Here is a 19,241-nt window from a genome sequence, read left to right on the forward strand (position 1 = left end):
AAAGCAAGTAAAATAAACCACAGAAAGTTCCCCTTGGCTATGACAGCTTGAACCACGCCATTCCATGACCATCTCAGTCCATGTCCACATAACTCCAGGATCATTGTCTACCTTTACCCATTGTTGGGTTAACCACCTGTCCTCCTTGGTGCATGAGCACATTAGCATGCCGTTGGTCTAACTAAACACGTACAGGATGCTAAGGAAACCATTAAAAAATACACTTTGCATATTTTGTTTAATTTAATCATCCAATCACACTTTATTGTGGATTTTTTTTTACATTTATTTACGCACTCGTGGATTTAGTACTCGCCTGGTGAAGGGTTACTAAATCATCATCTGATAATCCAGCATCCTCCCTCAACATCGTAAAAACACCTTGAACGCTCTTTTATGAGGGTAGGTATTTGAACTCATTCACAGGTCGCATGGAATAATGTTCTGATACACAGTTAATGGTTCATGTACTTGACGAGTGACCAAGAATCGGGGGTTTTCAGAAACGATTACAAAGATGGTATGAAGTGCACAAAATAATGGTACCTTTTGTAATGTGTAGTTTGAACATGCCTGTTACAATCTCAAGATCAAGTTTGACAGAGTTGTTCGAGTTTGTTCCAAATTCCACTTTGTGTTTGCAGTGTTTCAGACCACATTGTGAAGCGATGCCAGGGTCTTCTGGACCGAGCGGGTTCAAAGGGCGGAAGGTGAGGAAGTCTTTGCCCACTGCCATCGGTGGACGCGGAATGGGCCTGAACCCCTCACGCCGGTGTTGTAGCTCCGTGGGAATGCTTGTTTAAAAAAGTTTGATTTCACCGTGTGTGTGTGTGTGTGTGTGTGTGTGTGTGTGTGTGTGTGTGTGCGCGTGTGTGTGTGTGTGTGTGTGTGTGTGTGTGTGTGTGTGTGTGTGTGTGTGTGTGTGTGTGTGTGTGTGTGTGTGTGTGTGTGCGCGCGCGCGCGCAGTATATGAACTCGTACCTTGATGGAATTACCGATACATGTTGCATACATGAATCTGCTTGTGGAATCCCACATGAAGTTGACAATTGTTACTCACCGTCCATTTTTGTTGCTTTGTTTAAAAAGACGTCAATGCTTCATATTGTTGGTGGATCACAAAGTCATGATGGTTGTAGAATGAAATAGATGACGATGTTTTGCTGATGTCATTTATCGTTTTCTTGTGAATGTAGATTTTTTTTTTAATGTTTTTTTTGTTAAACTGCTTCTCGTTCACATCTTTGATTTCTTTTGAGTCATTCCATTGAGACTCAACCTCTAAAGTCATCACCTCATTGTAACCCTGACCTCTAACCCGTAGTGTGTTCTCTTGAGATCATGTGGTATCAGTTGTGTGCCTCGCACTATTGTGTGTTTGCTCTTTATTTACTTATTCATTTATTTCATGGTTGTCAAAGCTGTGTTATTCTATCCATACTTCACACATGACATTCCCGTGAAAGAATATTATCGTTGCATTCTCACTCTTCCTTCCTTCCTTCTCACTCTTCCTTCCTTTCCATATTTCTTCTTTCCTTATTCGTAGGGAGTGAAGGGACGACGGGGAGACCCCGGTGGTGACGGTGAAATAGGATTAGTGGTAAGACCACATGACACGCAGCACATCGATGTAATAAAAATTCCAATCCTAACGAATCAATATCGGAGTATTTGGTAATTTTGATATTTTCATAAAATCGTAAATTTTATTCATAACATCATAAAAATATGATTTTTTTTTTTTTAAAAGATATATTTCCAAGTATCCAGTTGCTGCAGGATTGTTAAATTTCACGCAGTTTATGGATGTCCAAAGTTTGTTTATCCATGACATTAGGACGTCTGCAAAAACTTGCTAAGTCGAATTTCTTGATTCCAACCTCTTGTGAACTCCTTGGAAATATCGGCACTGCTGCCAAACTTGGCCTTCTGATACCAAGTGTGTAAACTACAGATTCTGTTTATAATAATAATAATAATAATAATAATAATAATAATAATTAATAACTAGAATAGCACTCGGTAGAGCACATACCTCTGCCAGGCTGAATAGTTTACATTTTGTATCCACTGATGGGTCGGATCTGAATCCGGACCTGAACCATAATTGAATCGGCTCGTTCTTGTCCCCTTCCCAACTCTTCCACATAGTTTTGCCATAACTCGTCCACAACTTTTTGAGATATCATGATATATATATATATATATATATATATATATATATATATATATATATATATATATATATATATATATATATATATATATATATATATATATATATATATATATATATATATATATATATATGGTTTTGGCCCCATCTCTCGGTGGTGAAGAATCACTTGAAAAATTATTGGATCCTGATCCGAATCTTCACCAAAATCGAATCAATTCATCCTTGTCACACACCCAACCTGTCCACCAAATTTCGCCGAATCCATCCACAACTTTTTGGGATATCCTGCTCACAGACAAACAAACAGAGGTGACAACAGAACATCCATCTACCTTCGGTAGTGGAGGTAATAATAATAATAATAATAATAATAATAATAATAATAATAATCCTCATCATTATCCTCTTACAGATTATTTATTTTTCCTGTCTCTGGACCTTTACTTCTGATGTGTAAAGTACAACTTAAACCTGATTTACTAAACCATTCCTCCTCTCTTTCACAGGGAGATCCTGGAATTGAAGGCCCGATGGGATTCCCAGGACCAAAGGTGCAATTTTGAAAATTCCATTCATATTTTTAAAACGTTTTCCCTTGTGTAAATGATAACAAAGTTATTTTTTGTTTCCTTGACCAGGGTGTTCCAGGACTGAAGGGAGAAATGGTGAGGCCGAGCACTAATACATACATTTATTTATTTCTGTGTTTGTGTTTGCACAAAAAGCAAGAGACAATCATAGGCATGACGACGTGGAGTCTCCATATCAATATTAGAGTACCTCTTGTAGTAGGTTTGTTAAAACAATGCTTTGGAATGAAAATGTTTCTTGAATCTGATGAAAATTTTGTTTCTGTTTCTGCTCTACCCTCCAGGGGGCACAAGGTGGCTTTGGGAAGAAGGTAACGGTCTATTGAGCTGAACTCGGTTCGGTTTTATCACAAACCATGGGACAATTTACCTGAAGATCACAGGTGGTATTGAGAATGAATGGACAGTTTTTAAAAAATAAATATATAAATCAATTATAAATCGCTCAACACAGTCGGGTCACTTCACATAAAGGGCTTGTACGAGTCACTGCTCCTATTGAACACGTTTCGTCGGTTTTGATTCACTCTTTGACATCGGTCTAAAAGCTTGTAAGGATCGTTCGTTGATTTTCATGGAATTGAATGTTGATGTTTGCATTTCAATGCAATTGTTCACCGTGTATGTTCAAGCACTTGGAGCGTTTTTCTTTCAGGGTGTGAAAGGACATCCTGGTCAAGATGGACTGGATGGGGTGAAGGTGAGTTTCCTTTTGTATGACCATTCGGAGACTCTTTGCATTGTATCTCTAATCTTATGTGGATGAATCATCACCCGTCACGTTATCTGGAATTTTAAATTAAGGTAAACCTGAAACTCCAATCACTAATACTAATCGTAGGCCATGCAACAGCATCTGAAGATGCATTTTTTTTTTTTTGATTCTTTATGTTGCAGCTTTGATTTTGGAAGACCTCCATCTCTGATCCAAGTTCACTTTACTTGCACAACAATTAGAGTCAAAGCTGACGTTTTCTTTGTTTTCAGAACTTCTGTTTGTATCCCCTGTGTCCTCGATAATTCACTGTGTGAGCAACTAAGGACAAAACACAGTCCAAGCGTTGAACTCCGAACGCTCATCTCTGTCATGCCAAGCAATATTTCCCTGTTGGCTGAGATGTGCATATTACCGGTATATTACTGAGAGTATTGGGACGGCACACTCACATTTCAAATGAACAATGGATATCAACAGGACGCGGATTGAGGTATGCCAACTGCTGTGGGAAGCAAGGAAAAGCTGACATTTCAGGCATTAACACTTCATCCCAGCAAAAGAGAGACGAGGTAGGGGCGAATGTTGATATAGAGTAGGAGTGAGCGAAGAGATGGAGGGAGAGCATCCACCAGAGACTGACTTGACAAGGTGCCGCTATGACTTTGAGGAATTGGACTGGCTGGAGAGTTCAGCCTTGAGATTTACAAAACGATGTTTTCTGCCTCACCAAAGGATGGACACAAACTTATTATGATCCTGTGACTGAGTGACCGATAATTGTCCAATCGGGTTAGTATTCCATGTTTGAGAAAGCACCTCTTGAATGCATCTGCCTCGCCACTTGATTTAGTCATTTAGTGTATCAGAGTCCACACGACAGATACAGATAGATAGATAGATAAGCCACGGATGAAATGGGGTAAACAGTGAATAGGAGACAATAGGCATTTGTGGAAGTATTCCCCGATGGAATCAATATCAGATGGTACAAAGATGGCCACCCAATCCTTTTGCGACACCTACTGTATCTAAACTGACCTCATGTGCAATTCCAAGTCTGAGAATCGATCATTCTGCTTCTTTTTCATATCCAGTTAATTTGGTCAAGGAGTTAGTCAGGGTTGCTTGCTGGACACACGTGCGTGATTGTGGTTGGACAATTTTCCGTTTTTTTTTTTTGTTCAGAACTGTACATGGGTTCATAAAACAATAAGGTGCCTTGGGATTTACCTGACTATCGAGGATGCATCAGCATCGGGCAATTGGATTGAACATTGGTTGAAAACATCCTGTTGTTTGCAAGCGCTGGTACGACTCCGGAGGACTATTTCATTGAAAGAAGAGTAGATGGTCCTCGATCAGCTCGGTTGTTCCATTCTTCGTTGTAATCGATGCCGTTTAAGCCCACCGGCTGAGTTTCTGTTCACATTACAGAAATAAGTTCTTGATTTTTTTTTTATTTTTTTAATATGAAGAGAAACGCTTGGTTTCTCCAGCAAGGTTCATCTGATGAGGAAGGTCAGTACCCTTTCCTTGCCTTAAAACCATTCCGAACACACCGTGTCGATGAACTCTTCAAAGGTGTGTATGTTCGCTGACCATTCTCTGAGGAAGAACAATGTGATGTCGTTTTCTTTTGACACTTTGCACCCTATCGTACGATCAGCAGCTCTTCTCCATTAATCTTCGGGGCATTGATCAAGCCAACCTTCTGCACTTTTGTACACGACATCGCCGGGCTCCGAAGGAAGGGAGTATTCAGTTTTTACTCCGTTTTCTTGTTTTATTGGTCGTTTTCTTTGTTGTTGTCTGTCCGAGCGATATCTCGGCCATCCTTTGAGCTCGGAAGCTGAAAATTTGAGGACAAAAGGGAAGATGTGCTTTGGCAAAAAGGGTATTTTTAATTTTTTGATTAATTACTTATTTATTACTCATTTATTGATTATTTATTTTGTTTCTCATCGGGCAATATCTCGGGCACCTTTTGATCGAGGAAGCTGATACTCGGGCGAGACGGTGAACAAGTGATTTCGCTATAAAGGGTGTTTTTGATTGATTGATTGATCAATCCATCGACTAATTATTCATTTTGCGATGAATTACTTGATTTTCAAAAAGTCGGATGAAGATTCGGATGAAAAACAAAAGATTCAAAAAATGATTCGGATGAAACGGTGGTGGTTTTGGGAAGCTATTAGCCAATTGATTAAGAAATGAATTATTGTAGGATTATTATTTATTTATATTAATTGTGCAATTAATCAATCAATTCTTGTACACTGCTCCCTCACAATTTCATCTCCATTTGCTGCATGGCGGCATTGCCAGGCGCCGGAGGATTTGTTATTTATTTATTTGGCGTGGCGGCAGTGTACTTTGAATGTACCTGTACTTGTGTCGATTAGTTTCTTGTTATAAGATTTTATTTGTCTGGACTGTAGCCTCCACAGTCAGAATGACCTGGATTTATTAACTGTACATTTTGTACAATCCTGTTTTCGAATTTCGTTTTTACTGGCATCCCTCATTATTTTAGTAAAACATAGTTGCTGCCAAGATAACAAGATAACTCTTAAAGGATCTGCTAGATATGGAAAACAGGGATTAGACCTGCTATTGGCTTAGCAGTTAGGGTGGTGGCTTGGCATCTTGGGGTCCTGAGTTCAATCCCCGTTGGCTGCTGAGTTAACACCAGGGGTTGATTCAGCCTGTCATCCTTCTGTGGTCCGTGAAATGAGTACCGGTGTAACAGCCAAAAGGCTCCCCATGAAGGGAAGGGGTATTGATGGATTTATTTTAAAATCTGGTATTGGTATGGCGCAGGCATGATGGGCCGAATGGCCACCACCTGTGCATAATTTCCTTCTCGTCCTTGATGTCACTGCACTTCCAGATGTCAAATTGTCTTTTCAAGGCCAAGGAGTTCCATGTTGCATCATGAGAGATGTTAAAAAGACTTTATCTCCATATTTCCCCAAAAGGAAGCAGAGTACATCACAAGCCATTTGGGAAGTTACATCATCCATCATGTAAAGTCGCAACCAAAGGTCCCCCTTCACCCACCCCCACCTCTCTGACCCCCACCACCACTCCTCCCCAACAATGGAAGCCTGGCCATCTTGAAATACTCTTTTGAAGATGGATGGTCATACTGTCTTTTTTTTCTGGAGTTACAATGTTTGACATGAACTGCTGAAATGGAGGCTCAGATACTTGTTTCCCCGTAAGTGAGTTTACTTTCTCTCTGCAAATTATTTGCTAACAAAAGGGCTTCTTCTCCTGCTACTTCCTTTTCTCCCTACTTTCTTCTTCTCCTTATCCTCCTCCTCCTCCTCCTCCCCCTCTTCCTCTTCGTCCTTCTAGTCATGTGCTGTGCATTTTAAATTGTTAATGTAAGAAAAGACAAGTAAGTTTCTTTCACGTGATAGTATTGATACTTAATTGATAATGCTCGTTTCATGTGATATTGCTGATATTTCATTGATAATACTTGATTGACAAGCCTTGTTTCACATGATATTACTAATACTTGATAAGGCTTGTTTCACGTGATATTACTGATACTTGATTGATAATGCTTGTTTCACATGATATTACTAATACTTGATAAGGCTTGTTTCACGTGATATTACTGATACTTGATTGATAATGGTTGTTTCGTGTGATATTACTGATACTTGATTGATAATGGTTGTTTCACGTGATATTACTGATACTTGATTGATAATGCTTGTTTCACATGATATTACTAATACTTGATAAGGCTTGTTTCACGTGATATTACTGATACTTGATTGATAATGGTTGTTTCGTGTGATATTACTGATACTTGATTGATAATGCTTGTTTCACGTGATATTGCTGATATTTCATTGATAATACTTGATTGACAAGCCTTGTTTCATGTGATATTACTAATACTTGATAAGGCTTGTTTCACGTGATATTACTGATACTTGATTGATAATGGTTGTTTCGTGTGATATTACTGATACTTGATGGACAAGTCTTGTTTCACGTGATATTGCTGATACTTGATGGACAAGTCTTGTTTCACGTGATATTACTGATACTTGATTGATAAGGCTTGTTTCACGTGATATTGTTGATACTTGATTGATAATGGTTGTTTCACGTGATATTGTTGATACTTGATTGATAATGGTTGTTTCGTGTTATATTGCTGATACTTGATGGAGAAGTCTTGTTTCACGTGATATTACTACTTAATTAAGGCTTGTTTCACGTGATATTACTGATACTTAATTGATAATGGTTTTTTCGTGTGATATTGCTGATACTTGATGGACAAGTCTTGTTTCACGTGATATTACTAATACTTGATTGATAAGGCTTGTTTCACGTGATAATAGTGATACTTGATTGATAAGGCTTCTTTCACGTGATATTACTAATACTTGATCGATAAGGCTTGTTTCACGTGATAATACTGATACTTGATTGATAATGGTTGTTTCATGTGATATTGCTGATACTTTATTGTTGAGGCCTGTTTCACATAACATTGCTGATACTTGATTGATAAAGCTTGTTTCGCATGGTATAACTGATACTTCATTGATAGGGTTTGGTTTACGTGATATTACTGACACTTGATTGATAAGTGGACTTGCATATCAGGTCACTGAATTCAAACACCAATTGTTTTTGAGGTCAACATAGGCCAAAAGGTCAACATCGGCCGAATTTCTAAAATTCTCATTTTTCATCCGATTGATGTGAAATTTGAAAAGGAGTTGCAGATTTGGTCAACGAATTCAACCACCAATTAATTTTGAGGTCAAATTTGTTTCATGGATTTTGTAAGTATCGTGCTCTGCACGACGTCTTCTTGTTTGTTTGTTTGTCTGTTTGTGAACAAAATATCTCAGTTGTCTAAGGATTCAGTTGGAATTTGGTCGAGAGCTTGGGTATCTGACACCGCCAAAATGATGTTTTCGTGAAGATCTGGATCTGGTTCCGAGAATTTTTAAGTGATCCTTCACCATTGAGTGAGGGGGCTAAGAAGATATGTAGCACGGTACCTCAAAATGTTTTGGACGGATTTGGACGAAACTTGGTGGATGAGTTGGTTCAGTGCCGAAAACAAGCCGATTAAATTTTAGTTCTGGTCCGAATCCAGATCCGGCCGATCAGTGAGACACAAAACATAAACTAATCAGCCTGGTGGTGCGGTTTCTCTTGGCGTTCTTTAGAGCTGACCATGGTCTAGCCTCCCGCTTACTGTCTTGACTTAAAGTCATGCAACAAACTTTACACACACCCATTGGATATAGGTGCTTCATTATTTCATTTTGTATCTACTTTCCCTTTTAATGTGATCCGAATGTTATTTTGCATGACACAATTTACCTGTGCTGGACTGGTGATCATCCAGAGCCATTTCTCAGCCACAGTAACTGCTTTAGCAGAACGGAGGCTCGAGAGGCAGATACTGGTCATGGGTGGATTGAATAGAGTTTAGAGGGAATGATATGTTATGCGATACTCAGAGTACTTGGAAATTGTTCAAGTATTCATTTATTTTTGAAAAGGTGAAACTTTTTGGAATATTGAACTGAAATGGTTAAAAATTACTTCAATCATTGATATCGACCATTGGCTTTCCTGGAATATAGTAAATAATGAATCGTATTGAAAATGATGTGAAATGTCCTTTTATGTTCTATTTTTATTTTTTTTTAATCTGGACTTCGTACCTCCAGTTGTAAAATTGAACATCATCTTAATATATGTGATTTATAAGAATGTTTTTTCAAAATCCATGTTGTGGTGTTGTCTGTTATACTGATGTTTCTATAGTTATATTTATATATATCGATATACAACACACACACACGCACACACACACACACACACACACACACACACACACACACACACACACACACACACACACACACACACACACACACACACACACACACACACACACACACACAACCGGTAAAAAGTTTTAGAACACTCCCATTTTCCAGTTTTTACTGAAATTTAAGCAGTTCAAGTCCAGTGAATAACCTGAGATGGTACAAAGCTAAGAGGTTAACTGCCAGAGGTTAAAAAAAAGTTTAGGTTTCCAAAAACTGAAAAACAATGTAAATTTCAGAGTTGTTAAAAAGGCCCTTTTCATGGAGCAAGTAATGGGTTAGCAACTGTAGCTATTCTGCAGCAATGGAAGTAAATTAACCCTTTAAAGTTGATGCAAACAATTCCTACAGATGTCCCAACTTTTGTTGATTAGTTCCAAACCCTCTGTCTGAAGAAAAGCAGTGTTTGAACAAACTGTGTTGCTACACCCTCTGAAGCATTATTTGTACAACATTGCACTGCAGGAAGTAGTATATTGCTCTCATAATGGAGAGAAAAAGACAATTAACAAAGGAAGACAGACAGACCATTATAACCCTTAAAAGTGTAGGTCTTTCCTTGAGAGAAATTGCAAAGAAACCAAGACATCATTGAGTACAGTTTGCTACACCATCAAAAGGCACTTGGAAACTGGAGGAAACTCTGACAGGATGAGGTCTGGTAGACCCAAAGCTACAACACCATCAGAAGGACAAGTTTCTGAGAGTCAACAGCTTGGTGATAGGTGGCTCACAGGACAGCAGCTTCAAGCACAGCTCAACACTGGTCGAAGTAAGGAAGTCTCAGTTTCAACTGTGAAGAGAAGACTTCGAGCTGCAGGTTTGGCAGGTCGAGTGGCAGTAAGAAAGCCATTGCCAAGATGGCAAAATAAGATATAGAGGATTGCCTGGGCCATGAAGCACCGCCAGTGGACTACTGAAAACTGGAAGAAGGTCTTATGGACCGATTAATCAAAATTTGAAATCTTCGGTTCATCACGTGGGTTTTTGTACGCCGTCGAGTAGGCGAAAGGATGGTTCTTCAGTGTGTGACACCAACTGTCAAGCATGGAGGACGAAGCGTGATGATCTGGAGCACTTTTTCTGGATCCAGTCGGCGACTTGCACAGAGTGACTGGCACCCTGAACCAAAAGGGCTATCACAGCATTTTGTAGAGCATTGCAATACCCTCTGGTCTACTCCTAGTTGATCAGTGGTTCGTTCTACAGAAAGATAATGACCCAAAACATACCTCCAGGCTATGTCAGAACTACCTTAGAAGAAAAGAACAAGACGGTAGGCTTCAAATTATGGAATGGCCAGCACAGTCTCCAGACTTAAACCCCATCGAGCTGGTTTGGGATGAACTGGACAGAAGGGTGAAAGCAAAGCAACCTACAAGTGCAACACATTTGTGGGAACTTCTGCAACAGTGTTGGGAAGAACTTTCAGAACAATATTTGATTTCCATTGTAGAAAGAATGCCACGAGTATGTTCGGCTGTTATATCTGCAAAAGGTGGCTACTTTGATGAGTCAAAAATTTAGATTAAATTTTGTTCAACAAAACGATTCCATGATTTCTTTTTTTACTTGCAACTGTTTATTTGTTCTATGCTTTAATTTCAGAGAACATTTTAACAATAAACTGCTTAGATTTCAGTAAAAACTGGAAAAATGGGGGTGTTCTAAAACTTTTGACCTGTAGTGGGCTGGTGGGATAGTCAAGGACTCTAGGTCATCGAGGTACGCACACTCATCTCTCAGCTTTCTCGCATGGGTTTGAATCCCGACCCAGCTCTCAACTACCATCCTGGTGTTTCACCTGTGTGTGATTCATCAACGTGTGTGACGCCCCTCAGCTGGACATTAAGCTGGTCGTCCCATCTGGCAGTATTAATTGACAGATGTTAAAGATCTCACTCTGTCCTTTGCGAAGAGTCGGCGAGATATTGCCGGAACCCTGAAAAATATCCCAAATTCCTACTCTAACCGACAGGGGGCACTGCATCAGCAGCACAGCTGCTCCCCCAGCACATGATGCAACCAACAGCCACATGCATCATGCTGAAGAAGAAGAAGAAGAAGAAGAAGAAGAAGAAGAAGAAGAAGAAGAAGAAGAACCACATTACCTTCGTTCACTCACAAACTGGAAAATCGACTCGCAAGTAATGAGGAAAATGTCAAATTTTCATTGAATTTGTGAAAGTCATGTGACACAAGCAAGTGTAATTATATGTATCATGGCCTTATACATACCATCATATAAGATGTATCAAGTGAGGAACACTCACTTTTGGAAGTTGTTGTTGTAGGGTCCTGTGGGATCGCTTAATCATCCACCTCCTGTGATGTGTTCTTCGCATGCAGGGCCGCCATGGAAGAATAGGTGCACCAGGGTGCAAGGGTGATGCTGGTGACTGGGTAAGACTGCACACAACAACAGGAATAAAAAGCTCGATTTGTCAGTTTATCACAATGTAACCACACTCTCGTTTGTATCATTATGTGATAGATAACAATACATCGAAGGGTAACCACATCTTTTCTGACAAATGGTCTTCTTGTGCGAAAACTTCAACCTTGGACAATGAGACCCAGAGGATGAAATGGTTCTTGTTGGAAATCTTGTCCTGGCCTATGTGACATGATTTTCTGCCTCGAGGTGGCACGTGAGAGGCATTGATGATGATTTGTTGGCGAGTGTGATGGGGGCGTTCATGGTAAAATGGCTGCTGCGGATTCCTCCAATGAGGAAAGGCAATTCACATTATGTGAGACAATTAAATGTCTGCACAAGTCAAACAGGAGAACTTGTTAACCGGCATATTATAATCGCACCTGCTTGCGTTTATGTCCCTGGGTAACCTTTGGAGGTAATGCGCAATTCATACGTTTCATTCATCTGCTCGGTTCCTGGTATGCTGTGAAAAAGACTCTCGAGAGACGATTGATTGAGTTATGGTTGATAAAATTTTATTTGAAGTTCATGAAGATTCCAACATCACTGCGAGGTTAATGAGTGAGCAGTTAATGATGTAGCACTCTTTAAAAAAAAAAAAAAATCAAACATCTACTTTACAGGGTCCTCATGGCGTTCCAGGAGAAGCTGGGGAGAGAGGGCCGAAAGGGGATAGTGGCGAGAAGGTACGTTTTATTGAATTACCTTCACGTTAAAAATGATTTTTGTTTTTACTTTTTACATTCGTTTAAACATTTAGACATTTGTAAAAAAAAATAAATTTTTAATCAATTGTTTAGTTCTTTGGAAACTCTCAAAAGGATGTTGAGAAGATATGCCCCACAGCTTATCCACTTTGACCCATGTGCTAACTGGGACTGTACTGCAGGGTGACTCCGGAAGACCAGGCAAGCATGGACCATCAGGGCCTGCAGGAGACACTGGAGATAAGGTGGGTCTACACCTTGGTTTTGAACTTGTTGCTTACAGTTGTAAAGTGATTAGTTCTTCCATACTGCTTCATAATCGACCGAAATAGACATCAGCATGACCGTGACTTCTTTAAAAATAATAATTGTATACAATGTCGAGGCTCGTATGAGAGCTAACAAACAAAATGTACAACAAGGGCAGCAGGAGACAAGAGGGGTGGGAGAGGGAAGTACAAAACAGTGGGGAACAGAGACATGAGGAGATCTGTGTGAGGGAGAGGGATGGAGCGGGGTACACTGGGTGAACAAGATGGACACGACGGGGGCTTTCAGGTCCTTACACGATGGGGACTTTCAGTTCGTTACATAACAGGGACTTTCAGGAAGGAAAGCAGGGAATTTGAAAGAGGTGGGTTTGGGGTGGATTAACGGGGGTAGAAAAGATCATGGTTTTGGATGGGGGAAGATATGAGATGGTGGTGAACAGCTGCTTTGAAGACGTGGTGGGAAGAGTGGGATTGAAGAGATTGTAAGAGTTTGTTCCAAAGGTGGAAAAAAAGAGAAATGAAAGAGTGAAGGTGAGCATTGATTCTTCTTTTTGCGAGTTTCACCAGAAGTGGGTTGCTGGCAGACCTTGAACGCCCTGCGGAAATATGGGGGCGGCGGGGGGGGGGGGCGCAGATCACAGACAGAGCAGGGGAGGCGAGGCTGGAGAGGAGATGGTGGAAGACAAAAAGACCACCGACCTGCCTGCGGTGAGAGAGTGAGAGACCCAAAGACTCGGGTTCATCGCAAGAGATGCCGATGATCCTAAATGCCTTTGTTTCCACAGCGTGAAGCCGAGAAAGGTGAGAGGCAGGAGCACCAGCACAGACGGGAGAGCAGTACTCCATCAGGCTGTGGATGAAAACTTTGTATGTGGTCAGGAGCTCAGGTGCGCCAAGGAAGGACTTTGCACGACGGAGGATGCCCAATCGGCGACTGACTTTGAAGACCAGCTTGGAAATGTGGCTTTCCCAGGAAAGATCATGGCACATGGTGAGACCCAGAAGTTTGATTGAAAGGACTTCTTCAAGAGGATTGTCGAAAAAGTACATGGAGGAGTTTTCCAGTCAGTTCTTTCGGAGAGAAACAGTGAGAGTGTGAGGTTTGTCAGGATTGAACGACATGTTCCACGTGTTGGACCAGCTTGTGATTTTATCCAGATCTGCAGAGAGCGAAGAAGCTGCTGATTGCCGGTCTGAGGGATGACAGAAGGAGAAGTCATCAGCACAGAGGTAAATAGGATTTTTCAGAGAGTCAGAGAGATCATTGATGGAAACCAGCAAAAGCACTGGGCCCAGAACACTGCCTTGAAGAACTCCAGCCTGGACAGGAAGAAGGGATGAGAGAATTCCATTAAAAGGACCACACGGCTGCGACGGGAGAGGAAGTCTGCGAGCCATGAGTGGAGATTGCCTTGGATACCATAGGAAGAGAGTTTGGTGAGCAGGGCAGGGTGCCAGACCGTGTCAAATGCACGCGATATGTCCAAGGATATGGCTCTGATCTGATATCTGGCATTGAGGAACTCCATCCATTGTTGAGAAAGCAGGAGCAGAAGGTCCATCTGGAGTGACCTGGTTTGAATCCAAATTGATGATCGGAAATCAAGCCATTGGAGAAGAGGAAGGATTTGATGTCTGCAGCGATGATGGATTCCATAACCTTGCTGATGATTGGTAGAAGGCTGATCGGTCTGTCGTTGCAAGGATCTGTTTTTGCACGTTTTTTATGGAGAGTGGTAATGTTTGCTGATTTCCAAGCAGATGGGAGATGAGCTTGAGTAAATGAGAGGGTGAATAGAACAGAGAGAGGGTGAGCAAGAACAGCAGAGCCGTTTTTAGGACATGAGGGCTGATGCCGTCCGGACCGTTTGCAGAATCAGTCAAGGTTTGACAGCAAGCTTTCCACATTGTCAAGAGAAAACGACACAGAGTCCAGGGACAGCTGAGTGTGACTGGGTAGGGTGGGTACAGAAAGCGATGGGTTTCAGACACAAGATTTAGAAGCAAACACAGAGTTTAGCCATTCAGCCTTTTCCTGTGCAGTGTCAGCAGTGCCGCCATTTGAGGTAAGGGAGGGGATGGAGGGGGAACATCCACCAGAAACAGATTTGATTCGACGCCACCAGGATGTGGAGGAGGTAGAGAGGTTGAGAGTTCAGATTTGAAATTTGAAAGATGTTGTTTCCTGGCTCTACTGAGGGTAGACACACACTTGTTCCGAGCTTTGTGGAAGGAACTGAGATTACCCTCAGTTGGGTTTGCTTTCTATGAGGCAAAGGCAACTTGTCTCAGGACAACTGCCTCGCTACAAGCTTCAGTGAACCAAGGGCAGGAGGAAGGGTTGGACAACTGAAGATGAGATGTGATAAATCTGGTCATGAGGGAGAGCAAGTTTCTTTGAAAGAATTCTCAGCACAAGTTGATGTCGGTGAGAGTCGAGATGGAAGACCAGTCTCGAAGTTTGATGGCTGCTTGAAGTCCCTGCCAGTCGGCCTGAGTGAAATGCCAGACTTGTTGGCATGCGGTGGCTCTCCAATAACAGCCAGAGAGATGTCCACTTTCACAAGCATGTGGTGAGATGAACCGATTGGAGATATTGGAGGAAGAACAGCAGATATTTTCTGGGAAATTGGTCAAAATCAAATCCAGAAGAGATGGAGAACTGTTGGCTGAGATTCGGGTCGGGAAATTGACAGATTGTGTCAGTCCCAATGAATCACAGAAATCCTTTGCTGAAGTGCCATGGCAGGTGAGAGGAGTACCCCACCCCCAGCCAACTGGCACGATGGAAATTGAAGTCACCGCATATGAGGAAGAGAGAGTTTGGACGAGTGGACAGAAGTTGGTCCATGTTTTTGGCGAGCGAGATGTAAATGGAGTCGTCACTGTTTGGTGGACGGTACAACACACATATAAACATGAGGTGGGAGCGGAGGGGAAGCCCGAACCAGAGGTATTCCTGGGGGTGTGGCGGAGTGAGCGCAGTGCATGAAGAGTGAGGAATATAATTTTTGATCGAGCAACTCTGCCGCCAGGACGAGGCTCAGGTCTGTCATACCAGAGGACGGAATAACCAGGTAGAGATACTCGCGAGTCAGAGACGTCTTGAAGGAGGAAAGTTTCTGCTTAGCAGATTATGTCTGGTTTGTCAGTGGCAACCTGTACGGAAAGATCTGTCAGGTGAGAGCAAAGGCCTTGGATGTTTGAGGTCCGCACTGTTAAGGAAGATGGAGGGGAGGAGGCTTTGGGTGCAGGGGAGGGTCGGATGAGGCTGTCGAGGGGGAGGTAGTGAGAGTTGTTGACAGAGTGTGGGGGATTGCAGAAGAGCTCAGGAAGAGGGGTCGGATAGGGAGGAGGAAGAAGGGCTTGGTGGTGAAGGGATCAGAAGCAGTGGGGAGTAATAAGAGAGGGGGCAAAGGGAAGTAGGATATTGGAGGAGATGGGAGGGATGGAAAGACAGAGGGTAGGGGAAGGAGGCAGCTTTGTATATATGAGGGGGGGGGAAACTTTGAGGAAGGGGAGAGAGATGGGGAAATTTGAATGGGAGTGGCGGGGGGAGAATTGGGGGAGAAGGTTTAGGGGGGAGAATTGAGTAAGAAGCGTCAGTGGTGTGCTTTTGAGAAGGGTGAAGGGAAAGCTTGGAGAAGGAAGAGAGAGAAATTTGCTTTGAAGAGGGAGGTGGCTGGTTTGAGAGGGAAGGGTGAAAGGGAAACTTTGAGGGAGAGGGGAGATGAAGAGAGCAGGCATGGCCATAGGGGAGGAGGGAGAACGGAGAGGTGGTGAGAGGGGAACAATGAGGCTTGGTTGGGTATGGTGAAGAAGGGAGTGGGCAGGGGGAGGCACAAGATTTGAGGGGTTGGGAAGAGGGGGAGGTGTGATGAGATTTTAGGGGATGGGAAGAGGGGGAAGCAGCTTTGAGAAGGGGGAGTGAGGGGAGAGATTTGAAGGGGAGGGGTGAAGGGGGCTTTGGAGGAAGAGGGTGAGAGGGGAGAATTGAGGGAGAAATGTGTGGGGAGAGTTTTTGAGAAAGGTGAGGGGGACGCTTTGGGGAAAAAGAGAGTGATATTTGCTTTGAAGAGGTGAAGAGGGAGGAGGCGGCTGAATTGAGATGGAGGGATGAGAGGGAAGCATTGAGAGGAAGAAAGATGATGAGAGCAGGCACGGTCATGGGGGAGGAGAGAGAAGGGAGGGGGATGGGCAGAGGAGAAGTATGAGACTGGGTAGTGGTATGGTAAAGCTGGCAGCTGGTGATGGGAAGAACAAGTATTGGGGGTTGGGGGGGGTGGGAAGAGGGGGAGCTGTGTAATTCTGGTGTAATTGTGGAACATTATCATTAATCCTTTGCTCTTTTGCCCTCCTGTATCTGCAGGGACCCCTTGGTTATCGAGGCGATCCAGGGAGTCCTGGCGAGAAAGGAATTAAGGTAAAAAGATAAATATACCCACCGGTTCATGATGTTTGCTGAACCAGGAAGTGCATGCACACAGTCGGTGTACTACTTCATTTTGCGTGATGTGCATCTCAGCACACAGTTTCTCACTTGAAACTCATATCTGTGACATCATCTTGTCTTGTTTGTTGTTTTCAGGGGGCTACAGGTGCACCTGGATTAGCAGGAGACCAGGTAACAGACAATGTTTACTTCAACACTTCAAATATACTTCCTGTTGTACTGTATTGTACTTAACAGATGTTGAATACTATTTCTCTGTGGGCTCAGTGGTCTCATGATCAAACTCAAAACCCTGTGTTGAATGCAGAGGATTTTAAAGGGGGACATTGATTGTTGTTGTTGCTTGTGGTTGTGAGTAAGGGTTGGGGGGGTGTATAGTTCTGGAATACACAACTAATGCTTACAATTTCCCATAATTCAGGGCTATAGGGGTGACTCTGGTGCCACGGGTACTCCTGGAACAAATGGAAAAAATGGAGATAAGGTGAGAACGTTAAGAGGAACCAGAGATGCTTTTAAAAATGCTCTGTTTTTGATCTGAACAAGTTGTTGAGCTGGTTTTGAAGTTCCAGGCTGACTGCACACCTCAACTCCGTTGTTCCTCGCATCTCCCATCTATCGAACCACCTTCCAGAGGCCGTTTTTTCCCCCCTCCAGTTCCTGTTCTTTTATTCCCTTGCTGATTGTGCCCAATTGTTGCTCCAGTATCCCAATGTCAATTTAACCTTTCTCTTCCTTGAGTCTCACTCTTGTAGGGAAACATAAAAGTTTTCCAATGAGATGACTGTACCGCATATGATTGTCCACATGCTTGTATACATAGGTGTGAAGTGGACCTAACTACCGAACCTTCTCCGCATTAAGTGGAAAGGAGCTGTTTACATATTTTCTAAATGTGCAGCAATTTGATCATTTACCGAGTGTTTACTGCACAACACTGGATTTACTATGTATTCAAATAATGTTTATTTCCTTCACAGGGTGAACCAGGACCCGAGGGTACCAGAGGGAACTCAGGACAGCCTGGGGTAGCAGGAGAGGATGTAAGTTGTTTTACTCTCGTTGACATGCATGAAACGAGAAGCACTGATGTTTTAACCCTGAACGTATGCAAAGTCTCACCTGCAGAACTCGAGTAAAATCCGCATGAAGGGAACTTCCTTAAATGTCCCATGACACCCAAAAGTACTGAAATTGCATATATGTATATATATATATATATATATATATATATATATATATATATATATATATATATATATATATATATATATATATATATATATATATATATATATATATGTCCTATAGGAGTTTTCCATCGTGATTTCAGACCTGGCAATGTTTTTTCACAATACTCGTTCTGTAAAATGTAAAATTAAAAAAACAAACCTCTTCGGGAATGCCCCTAAAAATTCTGATGAAATCTTCTGAAAGGGGCGTAACCCACATGACGTCATCTCCAGAACGACAAAGGCTGCACGTGAATTACTCGGGTTGGTGGTCTACGTGATTCTATTGGCTTCCTGTGTGTTTCCACATTTGATTGGTCGACTCAAACGCTTCATTAATTTCTGCTTTAAAAAAAAATCAAACATTTGGTTTTGAATAATGGATGACATGGGCTTTGATTTGTCTGGTTGCGACAGTGAGTGTGAGAGAAATGAAGGATTTTGGTCTGAATCAGATGGAGAATTGTCGGATAACGTAGTCACGGGAGGTGAGGTTCTGGCAGATGGAAATGAAATAGGCCTTACCAGTTCGAGTCCGAAGCAGGACAAGCAGAGGAAAATGGCGATGAAATTCCCGGAGTTAATGAAGATCGGGACGACATCGAAGGAAGACTTGGCAATAACAACTGGTTAGACTAAATCCTATTCATAATTCAATAATGTAAATTTGACTTGCATACTGCTCGATATCAGAAATATTTTAGTGAGGTGACGTGAACAGCGCAGCGGACATGTTACACCGCGGTGAATGAATCGCAA

General features: G+C 42.0%; 1 protein-coding gene across 4 annotated transcripts in view; it reads left to right on the top strand.

Annotated features, from left to right (window-relative positions):
- Window positions 1-19,241, top strand: part of COL6A2 (collagen type VI alpha 2 chain) — a 138,589-nt gene that overhangs the window by 18,102 nt on the left and 101,246 nt on the right. For all 4 annotated transcript variants that reach the window (XM_085893373.1, XM_085893375.1, XM_085893376.1 and 1 more), the window contains exons 6-18: window positions 645-710; window positions 1,550-1,603; window positions 2,689-2,733; window positions 2,821-2,847; window positions 3,057-3,083; window positions 3,428-3,472; window positions 11,728-11,781; window positions 12,442-12,504; window positions 12,708-12,770; window positions 17,167-17,220; window positions 17,386-17,421; window positions 17,672-17,734; window positions 18,231-18,293. In XM_085893373.1, coding sequence (XP_085749499.1) covers window positions 645-710; window positions 1,550-1,603; window positions 2,689-2,733; window positions 2,821-2,847; window positions 3,057-3,083; window positions 3,428-3,472; window positions 11,728-11,781; window positions 12,442-12,504; window positions 12,708-12,770; window positions 17,167-17,220; window positions 17,386-17,421; window positions 17,672-17,734; window positions 18,231-18,293 — 660 coding nt within the window. The remainder of the gene's footprint in view (window positions 1-644; window positions 711-1,549; window positions 1,604-2,688; window positions 2,734-2,820; window positions 2,848-3,056; window positions 3,084-3,427; window positions 3,473-11,727; window positions 11,782-12,441; window positions 12,505-12,707; window positions 12,771-17,166; window positions 17,221-17,385; window positions 17,422-17,671; window positions 17,735-18,230; window positions 18,294-19,241) is intronic.

Source organism: Eptatretus burgeri, chromosome 8 (genome assembly GCF_056783735.1).
Source record: "Eptatretus burgeri isolate ZD-2024b chromosome 8, Ebu_testis_v1, whole genome shotgun sequence".
Classification (NCBI taxonomy): Eukaryota; Metazoa; Chordata; class Myxini; order Myxiniformes; family Myxinidae; genus Eptatretus; species Eptatretus burgeri.